General features: G+C 46.0%; 1 protein-coding gene across 4 annotated transcripts in view; it reads left to right on the top strand.

Moving 5' to 3' along the window:
* The first annotated feature begins 2,658 nt into the window (after positions 1–2,658).
* The window catches only part of SLC38A10 (solute carrier family 38 member 10), a 46,840-nt gene continuing 28,910 nt past the window's right edge, over positions 2,659–20,588 (top strand). For 2 of the 4 annotated variants that reach the window (XM_067547260.1, XM_067547259.1), the window contains exons 1-6: positions 2,659–3,229; positions 5,439–5,556; positions 9,516–9,561; positions 12,326–12,419; positions 14,452–14,595; positions 16,869–16,993. In XM_067547260.1, the coding sequence (XP_067403361.1) occupies positions 3,125–3,229; positions 5,439–5,556; positions 9,516–9,561; positions 12,326–12,419; positions 14,452–14,595; positions 16,869–16,993 (632 nt within the window). In that variant the 5' untranslated portion in view covers positions 2,659–3,124. Of the gene's footprint in view, positions 3,230–5,438; positions 5,557–9,515; positions 9,562–9,702; positions 9,803–12,325; positions 12,420–14,451; positions 14,596–16,868; positions 16,994–18,691; positions 18,827–20,588 lie in introns of those variants that run through there. The other 2 variants (XM_067547261.1, XM_067547262.1) reach the window with 2 other exon arrangements.

The following is a 20,588-nucleotide window of genomic DNA, read 5'->3' as shown; positions in this document are numbered from 1 at the left end:
AACGTGCACAGGAGTTACACGCATGTATTGAGGGGACCAGGAGCCCTGCATTGTTCTTGTGAGCCTTCATTTTTGCAACATGTCTCTCCTTTGTAGTTTCTGATGGCAGACCTGCGGGATCCCTCAAGAACGTTAAATGGTCCAAGCATCATTTTAGTGACTTGGTTAAAGAGAACAAGCGTGAAGTCTATCCTTGCCTGTGTTACAAATGATACCTGGATTATTTAGATTTAAAGCTTACACTTCCAAATGTGACTAGTGCTTTTGGAGCCTCAGTTTTGGAGCAGCCAACTTGAGACACTTTAAAAAGCATCCACCCTCTGAAAATCAGGCTCCTTAAAGGTGTCCCAAGATGGGCACTAAAACCTGAGGCTCTCAAAATCACTAGCCACTTTTTACAAATTTTGAGCTACATAATTGTAAAACCTGGAATGTACACTTTTAATGCAACTTGGTTGCTCTTTGCATTTCACTAAGCAATGGAGTCTGGTCAGGTTCAATTTGGTTTCCCGTGTATTTTTAGCCAGCCTCCCTTTCTGGCTCTCATGCATTATCACAACACTGCAACCCCCGCAAGAGACTGCTTATCTCCAAACAACTAACAGTTTAAATCAATTTTGTTTGTAAACACCACAGACTTGTCTAATATTTGCTTTTGTAAAAAAACAATTTTTAAACAAATATTAAAAATTGGCTCCAAACTTTCTAAAACTGAATTTTCCCAGGTATATTTCTCACTGAGAACTACATCCACCAAGGCTGAAACTTTCCAGGAGCCATATCCTAATTTTCCAAGCAAAAATAAGCATCCAAATTTTTTCTTAGCACCTGTAAAACACTTCTCCCAACATCTCCCAGAGAAAGTGTTCGAAAGACTTTTTACAAATTTTTCCATAAATATCTTTTTGTGGGCTGAGACCAATCACAAAAGAGAAGTTTAGTCCCTGGTGAACTTTTATGTGAGCTGTAACTGAGTAAAACAAAAAAAGACCTCTTGGAGTCACACCATTGCAACTCGCTTCGTTGCACTGTGCCTTGTCTTTGCATGTTCTTTACTGGATTTCCAAACAAAACTCCCATTCATATGCCTCTGTGACTACATATATATATATATATGAGAGAGAGAGAGAGAGGTTGTTAGCTTAAACAATCGCCTCTCATCAAGCATGGGAGGCCTGTGGCTTTGTAGCTGAAATTACTGCGTTCTATTCCCCAATGCTACACTGTCCTTTTGATTTATGTAGCACCATAAATGTAAGCAGTACTTTATAAGAGGTAGACCGGACCAAACAAAGAACAGATTCTTTACCCCAAAGAGCTACGGCATGAGTGAGTGCTATACCATAGGCAGCAGTATGGTCAGGTACAGTATAGACAAACATACGGGGACTCTGTGGTCATTGTAGCTGGAATGCTGTGTACAACAGGAGGGTTTACAGAAGTTTGTTGAAGCAGGCGCAGGAAGGAGCAGGGCAGACATCAGCTAGGTCCTGCTGCTCCTAGCACTTGAGTAAAGGAGAATTTCTGTGGAGTACAAGGCCCGTGAAACATAGCTGAGTGGTTCTGATTACATCTAGCTGAGGGCAGGCACACACATGCACGTTGCAGTCATGACAGCCACGTGAAAGAAACAAAGGAAGAGGCCAGAAGAGGGGGGTTGGGCACATGCGTGTGGTATAGCTGCCCGCTGAGGGGTGATGCCACGGTCATTTTATGATGGGAACTGAGCCTCTGGACTGAGCGCATTCCTTAGCTTTCTTAGCAGCAGGGTCAGTTAATCTGTACCAGCACAGCCTTGTGATACCATAATGCCCCGGAGAACACAGCCCAGCCCAGGCCAGAATCATTCTGCGCACCGGCAAACCCAGGAAGTTATTCTGCATTTAACGTTCCGAGGGACTGACCCAGAGGAGAAAAGCATCTCTGCAGTGACCCTGAGGAGTGTCCTGAGAATTTATGATGGGCAGAGTTACCCTCACCTGGCCTGAATGTTCCCGATTCACCTTGGTTTTAACGGGTGATCCTGAAACTAAGATAATGGATCCTAAAACTGCTTTCGGGGCTCACAGGACATTGGCATGTAGCAACCTTCCAGCTGGAGGCGTGGATTTGGTGGCGAGCAGATGATGTTCTCTCACCACCGGCGGTGGTGGCTCCGGGGGCGACCTGGTCCCGTTCCATCCCGGTGGGGACAAAATTCCCGTCCGTCCTGAGAGAGCGGCACGACGGAGCCAGGTGGCCGCGTCTGGGTGAAGCAGGCTGACCTCACGCTGTGATGTGATGTCCTCAGGCCAGGAGGCAGTGACCTGAGCTGCAAGCCATGGGGCTGACAGCCTGACCCCACGGCCTTGTCCTTGGGCGGCTGGCCCGGGGAGGGGTGGACTCAGTGGCCAGACTGGGCTGCAGGAGGATGGTGCCACGTGGCCCTGGGATGGTGCCACGCAGTGGCGTGATGTCACATATCACTCAGTGACGTCACGGTTCACGTCACACCGCGGTGCCAGTTTTGCCGTCACACGGCGGGGGAGGAGGGGGTGACACCACGCCAGCAAACTCCGTTGTCATGGCGACATTGCGGCGGGTCCTCCAAGCCGGCGGGAGCGGCGCTCGCACGCCCGGCTTCCGCGGGGGCCGCTCTCTCCTCCCGCCTCGCTGGTGCGCCGCCTCGCTTCCCGGAAACGCCAGCGGAGCAGGAGAACCCGGAAGTGGCGGTGGCTGGGCCGTGCTCGGTGCTGCTGCCGCGCGGACGGAGAGCGGCCTGGGCCGGGGGCCGCGCGGAGGGAGCCGCAGCTGATCCGCCAGCTTAGGGGAGCATGGGGAGGCCGGCCGGGCGGGTACAGCGAAACTCGGGGCCCCGCCCCCGCCTGAACCCAGGGCCCCGCCCCCTCTGGGGGGGCCGAGCGCTCCGCCCCGTGTGACCCCCTCCCCATCGCTTGCCCTGCCCCCATCTGTGGCCACCCCGGCGCCGTCCCACCCTCCCTCGGGGAGCCCACCCCACGCCTTGTTTCCCCTCCCGGCCTGGGGTTCCCCGGTGTCACGCCCCCCCCCCCCCCGGTCCTGCTTTAGCTCCGTCCCCGGGCGGTCCAGGTTCATCGTCCCGCTGGGGCTCCCAGCCCCACTCGCCATGGCGACCTCTGCAGCCGCAGGGTCCAACTGGGGCCTGATCATGAACATTGTGAACAGCATCGTGGGGGTGAGCGTGCTCACCATGCCCTTCTGCTTCAAACAGGTGAGTGCCAGTGTCGGTGCCAGGGCTGGTGAGTGCGGGGCGGGGCGGGCTGGGCCGGTGGCACCAGGAGCCGACACGTGGCATTTGGGAGAACGTGCAAAATGGAAACCAGGTTTCTCTGCCCTGTGGAGTAGAAACAGATCTAGTGGTTACAGCAGGCAGCTGGGAACCTGAACTGCTGCACTCAGGTCTCAGCTCTGCCATGGAGTGGTGTCACGTTGTCTCTCTGTGCCTCAGTTTCCTCGCCTTTCAGATACTTCCTGGGGGTTGTGAAGATTGAGTCAATAAGGGGTGTAAAAAGCACTGAGATCTTTGGGTGAAAGGCATGGTAAGAGTGTGCCTATGCTAGTACATTTGGGGAAATTGCCTGCCATTGCACTAGCTCTTGGTGCAGTTCTACTATGCTGCTGCTGACCATTTCCCACTGTTACCGAACCTCCAGTCTAGTTAACATGGTGGTTAGGATTTCATCAGCCAGTCTCTACAAGGGTTCTCACTGTTGCTAGCGCCAGTGGTGGCACAATGATAGGAGGTTTCCTGTTATCGCCAGTGTAGATACGGCCTTAGAGAGCAAATTATTACTACCTGGATGTGAAGGGGTACTGCATTATTAACAAAAAGTGTCACGTGGACATTGGTGCTGGCAGGTTTTGTGAAAAGAGTGGGCTGTCAGACGTGACTTCCAAGAGAAGATGGCATGTGATGTACCATTGCATGGCGGCTGTTCTAGTTCGCAGGTAGTATGAGCAAAGCAAAACATTGGTAGTGGGAGAAGACCGAGAAACCTCATGCAGTTTACAGTTTCACTTTTTTCCTTTTTGGGGATAGATTATGTTGTATCAACATGCCTTTGAGATGTAGAAAAACTGTTGTACATTATTACTAACTTGAAGAATACCCACAACCATTCTGGGCACCTTGCAGTGCAGGCAGGAAGGTGTGGTCCCTTCCCCAAAGATTGTATGCAAGGTTGTTGCAGCCGCCTCGGTCCCAGGGTATTAGACAGACAAGGTGGGGGAGGTCATATCTTTTATTGGACCAACTTTTGTTGGTGAGAGACACTCCCCAAAGATCTTAGTCTAATTTTAGATGTGGTATAATAAGTAATTAACAATCAGAGGGAGGGGTGAGGTATACTGAGAGTTGTAGCCATAAGGTCTTGTGTTCACTCAGTGTAGGTATGTACATGTACTGGTAGTTCAACCTTCTCTTTATTATGTTAAACCACTTTATACCCATTATACAGTTCATTTGCAGAGGAGAGATGCTCCAGAGACTGACTGGGATTGACTTTCTCATTTGTCCAACTCTCATTCTCCTTTGGAACAAGGTCTCCAAACAGTAGCTTCTCTCCTTTTTCCCCACAAGCGTGAATAAAGAATCGGGAAGTTTACATCCTTACCAGTGCTGTGCAGCCTATCAAGCTAGCTGTGTTTTAAGGCTTTGCACACCAAGACATCAGCTCTGTGTACAAAGAAATGAGCCCTTGCTTTTCCTGTTCATAGGCTGCCCAGAGCCCCAGAGACGCACCTAATTTGAATAAAATAGAACAAATTGTAGCGGCAGTGAGATTTGACACCGCTCACGCCTGTTTAAAGTCACTGGTTGTTTTCATAAATGTGCAATGATTAACAGCGTCCTCTGCAAACATGTATAAATTAGCAAGCCGAAACAATGCTGGAAGGGTAGCTAGCTAGCTTCATAATTTGTATGTAAAATGTATTGAACAGCCCCGGTGCTTATGGATAGGTGTTATGACTGATTTTCAACTCCTGGATCTACAGAATAACGACTCGCTTTACATGATTCTGTTATGAGCTATAGAGAACACGGCTGGAATGGGTCCTGAAACTGACAGGAGGGCAGGACACAAACAGTGCTACCGCTTGAAAGTTCTGTTTCATAAATTGCTCTGGTTTCACTTTTCCAGGCAGAAGTGTTGCAACTGAACCATTTAGGAAACAGGTGGCTGCTCCGTGACTATGCCTCAAACTGGGGCAAATGAGTGAAATTGAACTAATACGTCACATTTCTACTGGCTGCCGTTGAAGGCAGGGGAACTCCCTTAATAGGCGAAAATGTGGATGAAAATGTGCAAGGGAGATTGATTGATATGGGACAGCAATAAGAATGTGTGAAGTAACAGTCACACCAGGAAAAATGGCTTGCTTTCCATCTTGAGCTCGTATTTTCTTTTCTTCCCTTCCAGTGTGGCATTGTCCTGGGAACCCTGCTGCTGATTTTCTGTTCCTGGATGACTCATCAATCCTGTATGTTCCTGGTGAAATCGGCCAATCTTAGCAAGCGCAGGACCTATCCAGGACTTGGTGAGAATTTTCAGCTCTGGGGTTTCACTTTTTTTTTTTAACTGCAGTTTTACTCTGGCCTTTTAATTTACAAGTTTCATTCTAATATTGCTGACTTCTTAATATTTTTGGCATAATTACTACTGTGTTTTGCTTTCCTCATTTATCCCTTCCTGCTGCTTCATGTCATCAGAGTAATCTGAGGGTTTAATTCTGCCTTTGATTGTGAAGTTAATAGGCACAGAATTGTTTTGACTCTGCAGTGCAGGCAGAGGAGATGTGGTGCTGAATTATCAAAACACAAGTTCTCAGGAGCTGGCATAGTGGGTGTCTGATGTAAATTATTGGTCTCGGTATGAAACCCACGAGCTTCCCCACTCTGTGTGCTGCCGAGGACATTGGGTTCTGCCAATAAACTGCCTGGCATAGAGCATAGGCTTCCTGGATCTCGACTGTATGAGTGCTTATGGCAGAGCAATGGGGAGGTGAGAGGAAACAGTGCACAAAGTTCCAAGTGGCCAAGAAAATAAAAACATGTGCAAGATTCATGTGTGGGTTTTTGGCAGCGTTCACCATCCCTCTTCCTTATAGTTTGTCTACTCAACATTGGCGCCAGTATTGGCATCTATTTATGACTTCTCTGATTCCCAAGGATATTGGCGGGGAGGAGACGTTTGGGTCTGGCCTGTGGAGTTTGAATCCTCTTGATCGGCATCTAAAATGAACAGTTGCTGATTGGAAAGCATTCTCTTACTGGGAAACAATGGAGATCCAGGCAGAGTAGCCCCTTTTGGGGTTTATTTGAGCTGCTGTGCCAGTGGTTAGAAATCCTTCTCTATGCTTTTTCAATCCTCACCTTTGCAGCGGTGGGATTTCTTCCTGCAGGTGACAGAGATGGAAGAGTCTCATAGTTGGAAGTTCCTTCCTCTGCCCTCCTATGACCTTAAGGCCGTCCTGTGTGTCCCGAATTGTCTGGTTGCCTTCAGTGTAACTTCTCTTGGGGAGTCAGTGGAGAGAGTTGGCTGATCTCGCTGTCTACAAAAGATTTGAAAGCAATATGCAGCCTGCTCAGTCTCTGTGCTGTTGACAGATGGATACCCTCAGTGCATTAAATGACGGAGGCTCCATCATTTAGCTGCACAGTGCAGCTTCTGCCAAAATATATCTACCAAAAGCAGAAAAGATTAGAAAACTCTTGTGGTCTCAAAGGTTGTTCCTCTGATACTGAAAAGATGGCTCAATTATAGCTGAGCCCTCAGGTGGAGTCTCACATGGCCCTGCATCCCCAATACCAGCTGCCCATAGTGCCTCTTCCACCCCCTTCCTCGTTACAGTGAGCCTTTGTGTGCTGCTTCTCTTTTATTGAAATACATAGAGTCCCCCTTCACTTTGGAGTGTCTCCCAGGAAGACGAGATCCTCTGCACTTTCCAAAGCCAAGGAGCTCAAAGACACAGAGGGCCAGTTGTGCTTCCAAACTTCCTGGCACCTCCTGTCGCACAAACGCTGGCACTGAAAGAAGCGCCTTCCCTTCCTCCCCATCTTTGCCCTGGGAGAGGTGCCACCACAAGCAGCCAGAGGAGGGACAGCGCTGAGAGGAAAGATGTCCTCAGCGCGAATGAAAGCAGCACTCCTACAATGCATCCTAATGCATCAAGGTTGAGCGGCTATACACAGAAAGTGTTTGTCACCGTTTGCTTGTACTCTGTACATCTGCGAGAGATCCTGGCAGCCCCTGCAGCTGATTCTGTGGGAGGCTTTGGCAGCTCTGAAAGATGCAGGAAAGTTTTGCAAATTAACTTCATCCAGCCAGTCCCTTCCGGAAGAACATTCAGATCACTAGATGCAATAACAAAAGAGCCAGAGTTGTGGTAATCTAGAAGTCTAGCATAAACACCTTAATTTATGCAGCCATTTCCAGCTGAGAGAATATATATATTATAACTTTTAAAAATATTTCCTCCTTTGCTATCATGTAGCAGCTGTCCGTGCACAGTAACGTTGTATAACAGGTTAGGATTCTCAGAAGTTAATATTGTATTCCAGTGAATTTGTAGGGGGAATTAGGGAAGTGAGATGGAATTACTGCAGCTAGAGTTTGACCAGGACAAGAGTTAAAGCAACTCCTTGCTTCTGCCAAAAGTGCTGTGGGATATTAAAAGCTACTAGCACTCAGGACCAGCATCTCCAGCCGCACAGTGTCCGCTAACAGCAGGATGAGGCACACTGCAGTACCGACGTTGAGAAAGCGCCATGTGCTGAAACGCCAAGGCCACTGTGCAGCAACCTTGGGGTTTATTGCGGAAGGGCCTCTCCCAAATACTGACCAGATCCAGCTGTGCTCAGCTGGTGAGATTTCTGCAGATCATATTCTGAAGTGGTTTGGCTGAGTAATTTTGTACAGTCCATCTCCTCGTTCCTCTTTGAGAAGATAAAAGATCCAATTTTCCTAGCATCCCCAGATGGGGACATCTGGCATAACATGTTTGAAGACTCATTTTCATGAAAGCATTATTTCAGACTAGCCAAGAACACTGATCATTTAATAAAATCCCATGCCTAGACCATAACCAGCAGCCGTAGCTACTGCCCAGAGGTGCCTGCGCTTCTACTTGATGTAAAAAAGGGATTTATTGGAATGATGCAAGAGCAACCATCCTTTGTGGAGATTAGTTCATTTAAAAAGTCCTCTCCAGGAAGGTGACTTTTCTTTTCCTGGTTGCTTGTCTTCCGGCATGCCCAGTCCTCAGGCGCACACAACCTAACTTTCCCCCGCAGCATCTGCTTCCCATTTTTGCCAGGACCCTTCATGCAGGGACAAGACAAAGTCCGGAGGTATTGCTTGCTCGTCCCTTTTTAATATTGCAACCTCTCTGCGCAGACAGGCGGTACACAGGAGCCCCAGAGATCTGACAGACTGGGTTTCACGCTACTCTTTACTATGCCATTGTTGGCCTTCTGAGTTACCCAGCATGACAAAAGCCTCAACTTATTCTTCTGGTGGCGGTCTTTCCACACACTTTCCTTCCCACTCTAGAGGTGGCCAGTTGATTTCCTTCATTTTCAGAGTAGGGAGGATCCAAGGAAATAGAGTTTGTACAGTAACATTGAAAACCATAGAAGGCACTTCCAGAGGTGAACAAACTATTTCTTGGCTACCTTCTGGTACGTATACTGTACAGCCACCTCAGGAGACCCTCAGGAGGGAAAAACAGGCCGTTCTTTGCTTGATTCTACTGGAGTTAGCTACCCAGGACTAATGCAAAAACAATGTGGTCTGTGTTAGAACTGGAGGTCTTAATTTCCCCCTTACCCCCCAGCAAGATGTCTCCAAAAGTATATAAGCAGAGCTTTCCTGGCGCTTTCTTTTCAGAAAACAGTGATTTAAAGGATACTGATCATTTTCTGCTACAAGCTACGGCCAAAGTATGGGGGGGAAAAAAGCTCTCTTGGCAAAATCCCTGTGGTGTGGGTTGTGAATGCTGGGTATTCTGGGAATGGAATTGAACATTCTGGGCACCATTTCAGATTTCCCATCCAGCAACATCAGGCGGTTCAGTTATAATGGGAAGGATAAAATAAAAATGGGAACTTGACTGAAATTTTGCACTGTAGTAACTTTTTGCCACACAGCATCTTATACATGCATATTTTCTCTTCCACGCTGACTTTCTTCTTCTAATGGTTGCCATGTGTAACTGCTACTTAGCGCTGCTTTTCTTTCTTAACAGAATAAAAAAAGAACCTGCTTTGTATCTTTCCCTCATCTTTGTTCTTGTCTTATGTGGGTTTTGATATTCGGGTGGTTTGTCTGAAAAAAGAAAATGGGAGGATGGGCAGGGGAAACCAGCCCCAAAATGCAAAATTAGCAGATTCCTGTCAAATTGCCCTTCATCACTATTATTGTTAATTTCTAACTGATGTATATGTCACAGTCTGCACCCTTCCTTGGCTCACTGTGGTGTTTTTTCTCTTTTGCCAGCATTTCATGCCTATGGAAAAGCAGGGAAAATGCTGGTGGAGACCAGGTAAAGTGCTATTTATTTAAAATCTAAATAGTTTTAATTGGTTTATTTCTGTTAATTTCAGGCTTTTCGCCAAAGCCCTACAGGGTGACAGTCTCACCATGTCTTTATTTCTTACCCTTCTGCTTTCTCTTCTTCTGAAAGCCTCCACCTAGAATTTGGGCTGAAATAGTGAGCGAAACTACTTGAACTGAACTTTTACTTCCATGCTTCTGCTTCTTAAGACTCTCATTGAGACAGTTGGGTAGGTAGCTTCCTGTGCATCCCTTGGTTTTTGAAGGGGGGGGCAATGTTGTCTAGTGGTCAGTGAGGGACTGAGATTCAGGAGACCTGGCTTTCATTCCCTCTTCTGATACGCTTATTGTGAAACCTTGGTCAAATCACTTATGGTGATTTACAGAGGTGATGAGCATAACCCTGACATCTCAGAAGTTAGGTGCATTTAGCATCTCTGAAAATCAGCCCATTAGCCTGCCTTGTGCCTCAAGTTTCCCCCTCTGAACACTAGGGGTAACACTGATCTGCCTTAGAAAAGCTCTTTGAGATGCAAATTACTAGGAACAATATCTGTTGGTGACAGTGGGCTGGAATTCTGACTTCCTTTAATGGCAACATAAGCCAAGGCCTCTGACTCTAGTAACTGTAACATTTCTGTTCTTAAAAATACTATTCACAAAGCCTCAAAGGACACCTAGTAGAGATGGAAAAGTCTGGCTGGTCTTACGTAGCTGTTCTGGGAGTGGGATGGCATTGCAGCCCATTTTGTATAGCAGAGTGTCTTGCACTGTGATCTGAGGAGGTCTGGCTGCTATGGTTCTGGCCCTGCTCCTTATTCCTAGCTGCTAACCTGCTGTAAGACAGCTAAACGTGCACCAAGTGCTTTTCTAATGTTACTTTTCCATGCAAGCTATTGCCGTAATTACCACAGGGATATTGTGTGATCAGAAATGTGAGGTGAAGTAGCCCATGCAACTGTGAATGGGAGGGGGAAGTGGTTCATGAGACAATCTCCTCATTAAAATGTGGCCCGCCCTGTGTGAATGTCTGCAAACCTCTGCTCTTCAGTATAGATTTCAAGCGTGGTCCACTGCCACTGATTATGGAGTGGGCTAGCCTTGGGCTCCGAATACCTCACTCTACCCGTACTACTGTGAACAATGTTTAAGAAATGCATAGTTGTCGTCCGCAGGGGACACTCCCAAACTGAACTCCCATCCTGGGCTCCCAACAGCAGTTAAAGTAACACACATGCTGTTAGCAGAGCTCTGTCTGTCCTTGTCGACTGTACCAAAGGCATTGCACGCAGAAGGAAGTAAACTGGATAGAGCTTTGTTGTCTTCTGCTGCACTAGCGATCACATTTTTGTCACATGGAAAAGAACAAAACTGAAAGAATTTATTTTCAGGCTCGCGGAAGAAGGGAGGGAAATAAAAAATATATGCCCTGATCCTGCAATGACATTCATGTGGGTGGACCTATGCCTCTGTAAGTAGCCCCATTGGAGTTCCACTCAGGAACAGAGATCTGTGTGCCTGGATACTGTAAGCTCCTTGGGCAGGGACCATCTTTTTGTTCTGTTTGTACAGCATCTAGCACAATGGAGTTCTGGTCCATGAGTAGGGCCCCACAGTGCAAGGCACTGCACTAACACGACTACCAATTATATGATTGCAGGATCAAGGCTGTAGCATGTGTCTATAGCAAGAGGTGAACCCACTTGATCATTATTATTTATTGTTAGGGAGTGCCAGCCATGTTCTCAGCGTTGAACGGGGCACAGGTGGCAACAGGCTTGCAAACCCTAGGGTTGTCTACAGGGAGACCTCAGGAAAGCCAAGCTGAATTAACTAAAGGTGTAAATTTAAAATGTATCAGTTAAAACATATGAAACCCCTGTGTGGATGTTCTCATTCAGGAGTAAAGTGACCGTAGGCCATGCCTAGGCTATGAGGTCGATAGCAGCACAGCTGTGGCTTTGTAGTTTTGCTGGCATAACCTTGTAGGGTAGACGCAGCCTGCAGTGATGGAAGGGATTTTTTTCATTGCTGTAGGAACACTGCCTCCCCAAGCGATGGTACTTAGGACAACGCAAGCATTCTTCCGTGGACCTTGTTACATCTACACCAGGAGTTTGGTCACCATAGTTACGGTGCTCAGGGGTGGACCGTAGCTATGTCAACCTATGTTTCGAGTGAAAACCAGGCCTTAGTTTGGCTTAGTTTAATTCACTTAACTACTCCACTTTAAATTCACACCTGTAACTAATTCGGCTTAGCTTTCCTGAGTGCCCCGTTATAGACAAGCCCATGTACTGAAACTGCTTATAGTAGTCCCAAACGGTTCCAACTGATTTTCACTCTGCTTGCTAGACCTTAATTTTCAGTGGTAACAACAGTGGGAACTGGGAACTGTAGTGCAGGTGAAGAGTCAGTGGCCTGGGCAGTTTAACAGTTGAGCTCTCCAGACCTCTCTGAGCTGGGGACAGACGACACAGGGGTTAAAACGCCAGCATCTGGTCTACACTAATGTTGCCACCAGTGCAGCTGCACTTTTGGTAGTGACAGCGAGAAATTTTCAAAAGAGAAGTCTAGGGTAGATGTAGCCATGGTAAAGCCTCACACTGCTCTGAGGGTTGCAAAATGCTAATCCTCTAGGAATGCAACAGTTATTGTTTGCAGGTATGTGGTAAGTGCTGCATTCCAAGGGAGGTCTCTGCTCCCGAGTAGAATTTAGATTTCAACCTTTTCATTTGTGTGTTTCTTTACAGCATGATTGGGCTGATGTTGGGAACCTGCATTGCTTTCTACGTGGTGATTGGTGACTTGGGATCAAACTTCTTTGCCCGGTTGCTTGGACTGCAGGTAAACTTACGATCACTTGTACGTGTCCAACAGTTTAAAGAGACAATGCTCTGAGTGTTGCATAAGGACATCATGCAGTGTGTGTTATGATGCCACAGAGAGTAGCCTGCCTTAGCAATATCATCAGGCTACATCCAGGGAACTACTTATTCTCCCATTTTCACGCTTAATGGCAAATCGCATGTACTAGAACATGAGAGCACCTTGCCATGTAAACACCTTGGAGTCCTGATACATGTCATAAGAACAGGGTCAGACCAGTGCTCCATCTAGCCCAGTGTCCTGTCTTCTGACAGTGGCTAATGCCAGGTGCTTCAGAGGGAATGAACAGAACAGATAATCATCAAGTGATTCATCCCCTGTTGCCCATTTCCAGCTTCTCGTAAACAGAGGCTAGGGACACTTCAGAGCATGGTTTTGCATCCCTGCCCATCATGGTTAATAGTCACTATCACCATCCTGGTCAAGTGGTCAATAGTATATTCCTACTGCTAGATTCTTATTTTCCAAGCATGGAATTACTATCCATAGCGATTCCGTGGTAGTTTGGTCCACTTAAGATTTTTACTACACTTATACTGCAGTGCCACTCCTCCACCAGTATGACCTATTCTATCCTTCCGATACGTTTTGTACCCTTGTATTACTGCGTCCCATTGATTATCTTCATTCCACCAAGCGTCTGAGATGCCTATTATAGCAATATCCTCATTTAATATGAGGCACTCAAGTTCACCCATCTTAGTATTTAGACTTCTAACATTTGTATATAAGCACTTACAAATGTGCCCTTTTCAGCTACCTGCTGTTCCGTGATGTAACTGAATGGGACTCTTTTTCATTTGACTGTTTCTCATCAGATGCTACCTGTATCACGCATTCATGCAGTGGGATGTGTAAAACTCCTAACATAGGAAACAGAGCACATGCAACAAAATAACTCCTTTAAAATATGTATCTGTCATGAAATATGTGGCCCACTACAAATCCGAGGTGGATTTTCTGCAGGAGTTGGGATGTTCTGTCCTTCCTTTGCTCAGCTAGAAACTAAAGAGCAGGGAGACATAATTCTACTGCCCAAACCCTCATCTCCATTTCCCATTCTAGTTCAGCGTGCCCCTCTCTCCTCCTGCTCTGGAACTGTAGCACTTCGGTGTCAGAAGGAGGAAGATCAGGATACCTCAGCCACCTGCCAATCTCCTCACCCCTTCAAATTACAATACAGCCAGTGACTACCTTCCCTTGCTCCACTTCTTGTTTAATACACTTTATGTTGAGACTGTTTCTGAAGCTCTCCTCTCTGAGAGTAGAGGCAGTCCATTCCCTGGCACACTGCTCTTCCAAGGAATCATCTGCAGCTCTTGGAGTTGGGATGGGGCAGGCTGGGGAAGTGGAATGGACATGTAGCAGGATCTTGGTGTGGCTCTTATCTGCACCAGCCTGATGCCGTTAAGCTCTGATTAAGGAACTGTGAAGTTAAAATGATATATCGTGGCTGCAGCCAAATTAGTTATTAAATATTTCCAGGCATTTCAGAGTGTTCTGCTATAATAGATACCAATATGAGTCTCTGATTAATTTTCTGGATCAGAATTTTCAAGACTCCACCGCCTGCCCCTCGCCCTTTTTTTTTTTTTTTTTTTTTTTTGAAGCAAGGTTAATTTTCAGTTAGTTGCTGGAAATGCATACAAAATATTCAAATATTCTGGTGTTTGGATTATTATTTAAACCCCCAACAAATCTGCTTTTGAATGGGTCTGTCATGTGCTATGTAGAGCAACAGTGGCACCCGGTGACTATCTAGGTTAATCACAGACCTTGCTGAGGAAATAGCATGCTCTGTATCTCTGAACCTTTTCTTAAGGTCAGGAGCATGTAACCTCAAATTCCTACTCTGTCCTATTTGCTTTGTGTCTCGTTCTTCGGGATGATAAGCTATTTTTTTTTATACAGGCCCATGAGTTCCAGTTAATAAAACTGGGAGATCTCTACATGCTCTGCACTTCTATTCCTTATGCTGGTCCTTTTTCAGGTAACTGGCAGCTTCCGGATAGTCTTGCTGTTTGCTGTCTCCCTATGCATCGTCCTTCCGTTGAGTCTCCAGAGGAATATGATGGCTTCCATACAGTCATTCAGTGCTATGGCTCTGATCTTTTACACCGTGTTTATGTTTGTGGTGAGTATCAATGGCGGGGAGGACTTTGTTTCTTTAGTGGGGAGAGAGTCAGTGGTTAATTAATCTGAAAGAAAACTCAATGCAAATTAAGTTCCTGATCCTGCAAGCTGTTCCCTATGGGAGGGACCCCTGCACGGCAGCCCAGACATTGCCCACCAGGTGCAGCACACAGCTTTGGGATCCAAGTTTGGAATACAATACTTTTCCTGTTCAATATTGCTGACTCCGCATGGTATAATTGTCACCCTGATGCCCACACGCTTATACACAAGGAAATAAGGTGCAGCCAAATTGTATAGGAATCGGCTAGCAAATCTGTCAGTCACTATGAAGTTTATACATTGTGGTAGCTTAACCAAATTGTAGCCTGTATTACACTATGTGCTTGGGAGTACTGTGTAGCTTATAGCATTCTGAATTTCTGATTAAATTAGGGACAGGAGATGGTGGAAGACATACACGACAGCAAAATGAATTCTGTAATCTAATAGCTTTTTTCCTTAAAACTCATAAAATCTTGATCTTTAGGGAGAAAAATGATTATTTTTAAGGACACAACTTTATACACTGCATGCAATTTCAATATCAGTGGTAAATGTCATTGAGCCAATGAGCATTTTTCTTCCTAAATGGTAGCACTTTAAATTCCTTATGCAGTGAAGACCTCATGAACACACAGGTGGTGCATGAAAAATATTTGTTTTTAAGCCTTATGAAAAAGCTTCATCTGAAGGACACTGGTACTCAGCCAGTTTGGTTAAGTAGGAGCACTGGTGAGTTTCCATAGCTTAGTAAGTTATACTCAGCCTAGAGGAGCATGCTGCTGTATTGCAAAAGGTTCAGAGAAGAGCCACGAGAATGATTAGAGGATTGGAAAATATGCTTTATAATGATAAACTCCAGGAGCTCACTCTATTTAGCTTAACAAAGAGAAAATGAAGGGGTGACTTGATCCTGGTCCATAAGTGCCTACATGGGGAACAAAAAACTGATTATGCACTCTTTCAGAGTAGCCGGCAAAGGTCCAATGGCTGAAATTGAAGGTAGACAAATTCAGACTGGAAATAAGGCACAATTTGTTTTAACATTGAGGGTAATTAACCACTGGAACCACTTACCAAGGTCTGAGGTAGATTCTCAATCACTTGCCATTTTTAAGTCAAGATGGGATGTTTTCCTAAAAGATCTGCTCCAGGAATTATTTGGGGGAAGTTCTATGGTCTGTGTTATGCAGGAGGCCAGCCAAGATGATCACAGTGTTTCTTTAGGCCTTACTTGTTAAATGACACCATTAACTGGCAGTGGAGACTTTCATTCACTTAATGGACAGTGGTAGTGCTGGCCCCAAATGTTCAGAATCATGACAGGCTCCCAAAATATTAGGTTTGGAGTTATTTTTATCTGGCCACCTGATTTCTCAGCAACTTTGGTCACCTCAAACTTTTCTCTGTAAGCACGAAGGCTGGAAACAAAAGCTGTGGTTCTTATAATCACTTGATGCCAGGAGCTGGGACTTGAAAGAAAACACTAAACGTCATTAAAATTGGCAACACTGTCTCACTAGGAGTGTCAAACCCATTCATACAATAAATGAGCATTCAGCTATATTTACCTTCTGTTTCCTGTGCAGCCCAGCGCCCATCAGCTCCCATGTCCATGCCAGAATAGCTCTCATGACCCATTGCTGGTGCCTCTGCTTACCTCCTGGACATGGACCCTGATCTTCAGAGCGCTCCCATTGTAAATGGGCTTTGCTTGAGCAATCGGCAGGTGTCTTGTTTTATCTGGGTGTGTACCGTTGCCTGTCACCCACAAGTACAATTTTCCTGTGTATCTGCTGCTCCCAGTTTCTGTGACTCTGATGCAAATGGCTGCTCAGGAGTGATCTGATTAGCTGAGTGCATCCCTCAGGAACTATTCCAACTCTGGAGTGTGGGTGTCATGGTGCTCACTAGCAGGATGGCCTCAACCAGGGCATGTGATACACCTTTGAAAAATAACCCTCATCTGCTTGGCAGCAATGGGTGACCCCTACAGAAGCTTGACTGAGCTGGGTTGAGGGTGTGGGACTGAAAGTGGGAAATCTGAAGAATAAATATCCAGCTGTGCAGTGGAAGTTACTCAGAGCTTCTTCATCCACCAGGTAGCACTGCCTTGTTCCTGTCCTCTGTTGCCGCATAAGCAATGTTGCTGTCAGCCTGTTCACTTGCCTTAGGTCTGGCTTGGAGTCTCTGCTGTTTGGTTCTTAACCCTCTTTTTCCCTTTGGCTATAGATCGTGCTCTCCTCTTTCAAACATGGCCTCTTTGGTGGGCAGTGGCTGAAGCGGATCAGTTACACGCGCTGGGAGGGCATTTTCCGCTGCATTCCTATCTTTGGCATGTCTTTTGCCTGCCAGTCGTAAGTACCTGCCATTCTAGCAGATGTGGGTGGAGTGAGTTTGTGCGGGCAAAGGGTCACAAGGATCTTAATGGGATAGAGACCGTCTGCTTCCCTCGTGTAGTTTAACACAGTATTTTACAACCCACTGAAGTACAGCATCTCAGTCTGTTGTGGCTCTTTTGTTACCTGTCTGGGGGAGGGAGTTATGTTTCACTCAGAAGTTATTGTGCTTGAGCAGTTACTTGTTCATAAAATGCATTGGGTCAAATTAATCCCTAGCGTATCTTATATTGACTTCCTTGCAGTTACACCAACTATGAATTTGACCCATTGCTTGAGAATCATAGTTTAATATTAGGAAAAGAGAACTGGTTGTTTCAGTCCTAACCATCATCAGAGTCCTCCCAGGATGATCTACCTGTGCAGTCTTATTGAACTCACCAAATGTAGCTGAGAATATTTAAAAGAAAATTGCATAATCGTTGACTTCAGATCGTTGCTTGTATGTTTCCAGTTGCCCACTTCTTGTAATGGGTTTTTTTGGCACACAGAGGTATGTTACTGAAGACCGGGTTCTTTCCATAATTCCAGCAGCTTTACCTTCTCTACCAAAATGACAAGCACGAGTGATTCATGCCTGGTTGAAGCTGCAGCCAGCTCAAAATAGATGTGCACATCCAAATGTGGACACAAAAAAAGACCTTCAGCATTAGGAAGGCTGGCAGTGCTGGCCTTTCCCCCCCGTAGTTCTAGCAAACGCGCAGCATGCCAATAGTAAATGAATGTGACAAATAAAATTTGTTCCTACTGCTGTGTTTACACCCACATGTGTAATCCAAATCATCATTTCCCACTTATCGTCTCTCTTGGCAGCTTTGTTTCTAGCAGAACACGCTCCAGTCTTGCTGTTTAATGTCTCCATTATAATTGGCGGCAGAAGTTGTATTCTTTTACAGCTTTACCTAGTTACCACTGTAGGGTTTTTTTAAATAGAAAATTGTCCTTTTCTTGTGGTAGCCTTACAGTAATCAGTGCACATTTGCAGGGAGTTGGAAACCCTGCAAAATTACATGGTCTGGACTAGTGTGTGCATAGCTCTATCTAAATATAGATTCTGTTATACCACTTAAATGGCAAGCCAAACCTACAGCTAAAACCTATATTTTTCCCCCCCAGCATCAGAAAAACATGCTCTCCCTAGCCCATGTGATGTCACAAGCATATTATTCTCAGACTAGGGGTGTTTAATTTTGCTGACCTCCCAATCACATTTTGAAAAATAAGTAATTCTAACATTAAAAAAAAAAAGTTCCTTCCCTCCACACCATACAAATGTGACATACAGTGGTGACAAGCAGAATGCACCGTTATTCTCATTTACCTTGAATGCGTAAAAACGCCCATCCACATTTCCATAGCATTGTGTGCATTTAACTTAAACGCATAATCACACTTGTAGATTTATTTCCCTGGCCCTTTGAAATGTACATTAAGATTGCTGAACTCGAGAGGTGTCCTACTTTCCACCATTATACAGTGTGGTCTAGTAGATTCACCATGGGACTAGGAACCAGGTACCCCTGAGTTCTAATATTTGCTCTGCCACTGTATTCCTGTGTGACCATGGACAAATCTCTTAATCTCTGTGCCTCAGTTTCCCCATCTGTAAAATGAGCTTATAGTACTTCACTGGGGGGGGGGGGGGTTAAAAGATTAATATGATCTGCACCCTGTGCGAACCCATTATCCTAGGTTCTGATGCCAGTGACACCACTGAGGTCACCTGTACACCAAAATCAGAATGGCTGATTGGCTGCTGTGGGTTTGGAGGCGCACTCTGGGTCCTGTGAGGTCAGTGGCAGCCTGAGGGTACTAATTTTTCAGGATCAGGCCCTGAGTCTAGGCCAAAACTGCCCCATCATTCATTCATTCTCTCTCTCTTGTGTGGTCTCTCTTTGACAACATGCTTCCCTGGCTAGCTTAGAAATGCTGCTGCACGTGTAACGTCTGTACTCTGCACAGAGCAATATACACGAGATGGGCTTTACAGCCGGGATGAAAACACCAATTAACAGGAGAGCTGAACTAGTTCTAGCCACCGCTGAAACGAGGCCGTGATTCTTGCTCAGGCTTCGACTCCTTGCTGGCGTGCGTGCCCCTTGCTCTTGTCTCAGGAACACAATAACCTGTAACGGGCTCGTGGTCTAAATATCTTTCTCAAATCCAACCGGAGGTGTTATATTTACTTGATTACCAGTGATGTGAAGGTGCCTCAACCAATGGCATACGAAGCATTTGTCAGGAGAAGGCTTCTGCTCCTTTAATGCCCTGGTCTTTCATCGGCCTTCAGCAGGACTGTTCTGGTTTAAAAATAAAACCCAAGCACGTCAGGACATGCTTTTTGCTGTGTGCGTGTCATACTCTTGCTCCACCCAAGAGGGAGGTTGACTGGCAGGGAGGCCCATTGGCATGTGGTCTGGATTTGAAGGACTCTGCAGCTGTGACTAGAAACCCAGGAGGACTAGCTGGGCTCTTCTGTTCGACCACAAGAGGATTGGTCGCAGTTAGAATTCACGTGATGCTTCCTCCCCTCCCCCTTCGTGCCTTTCTGTTGCACTGCTGATGTGCCCACAAAACGTGAGCCTGGGTTAGAGAGCTGTGTCATCACCCACTAGAGATCTCACTGACCGCTCTGCCTCCCCTCCGCTCCACCCCCTGCTGGGCCTGCTCCTAGTTCAGAGCAAAGTCCAGGATGTGTGGCAGTTGCTATATTAAGGGGTTTTATTTCAAGATCAGGGAAGAAGTTTAAATCCTGCATGAGCCAGTGAGAAAATTTACCTCTTGGATCCCCATAAATGCATGACTGTCAGTGCTGTAGATATGGACTCCTGCACGCATCTCAATGTGCAGTTTAAAGTAACAGCCCAGTTTCCTTTGCGCAGAACGTTTTGGTGCACAAAAGATCAAGAATTTTCCAACTTGGCTTCAGTTTCACACACTTCCTTTGAATGCCCATTGGAGCTGGAGATACCCCCTTCCCTCATCTCTCTCTCAATAGTTGCTCTCTTCAGTAGTACACCGTCAGGATGTGGCCACTTGGATTAGAGCAACAAGAGGTTAATGAGTTGCTGAAATATGCACCCGATGATGTAGAAAAAGTGGATTCCACGTGCTTTCCAAGTACACAAATACCCCCAAATCCTGCATAATTGGCGCTTCCAGCTTTCTACGAACTGGGCTGTAGCAGCAGTGCTGAAATATGACAGGCACTGGGTTTCGTTCTGTTTGTTTAGCTTTTCTTTTAGACAGTGGGATGCTCTAACCCTCTTCCTGCTTTTATTCTGTAAACACTGCGTTGCTTTAATTATCAGCACACCCAGCTCCAAGAACAATAATCTCCGATGTGCTGCCTGGGCCTGTGCCACTGGTGTTTCAGTGGAACAAACGGTCATTCATTTTGCAACACTTCTGAACCAAGATGTTTACATCACACATTTAACTCCACGTGGGGCTGGGGGATGGGGAGGGTGAATATTTTTGCAACACTTGAAATTGTGAGTGTTCTGAAATCTCTTGGCATTGGCAATATAAATTGTGGAATAGCCGTGCGTTT

Source organism: Emydura macquarii, unplaced genomic scaffold, assembly GCF_026122565.2.
Source record: "Emydura macquarii macquarii isolate MOO-44397 ecotype Brisbane River unplaced genomic scaffold, CSIRO-AGI_Emac_v2 contig_1230, whole genome shotgun sequence".
Lineage (NCBI taxonomy): Eukaryota > Metazoa > Chordata > Testudines > Chelidae > Emydura > Emydura macquarii.
Note: the sequence above shows the minus strand (reverse complement) of the source record. Positions and strands in the feature narration are given on the sequence as shown.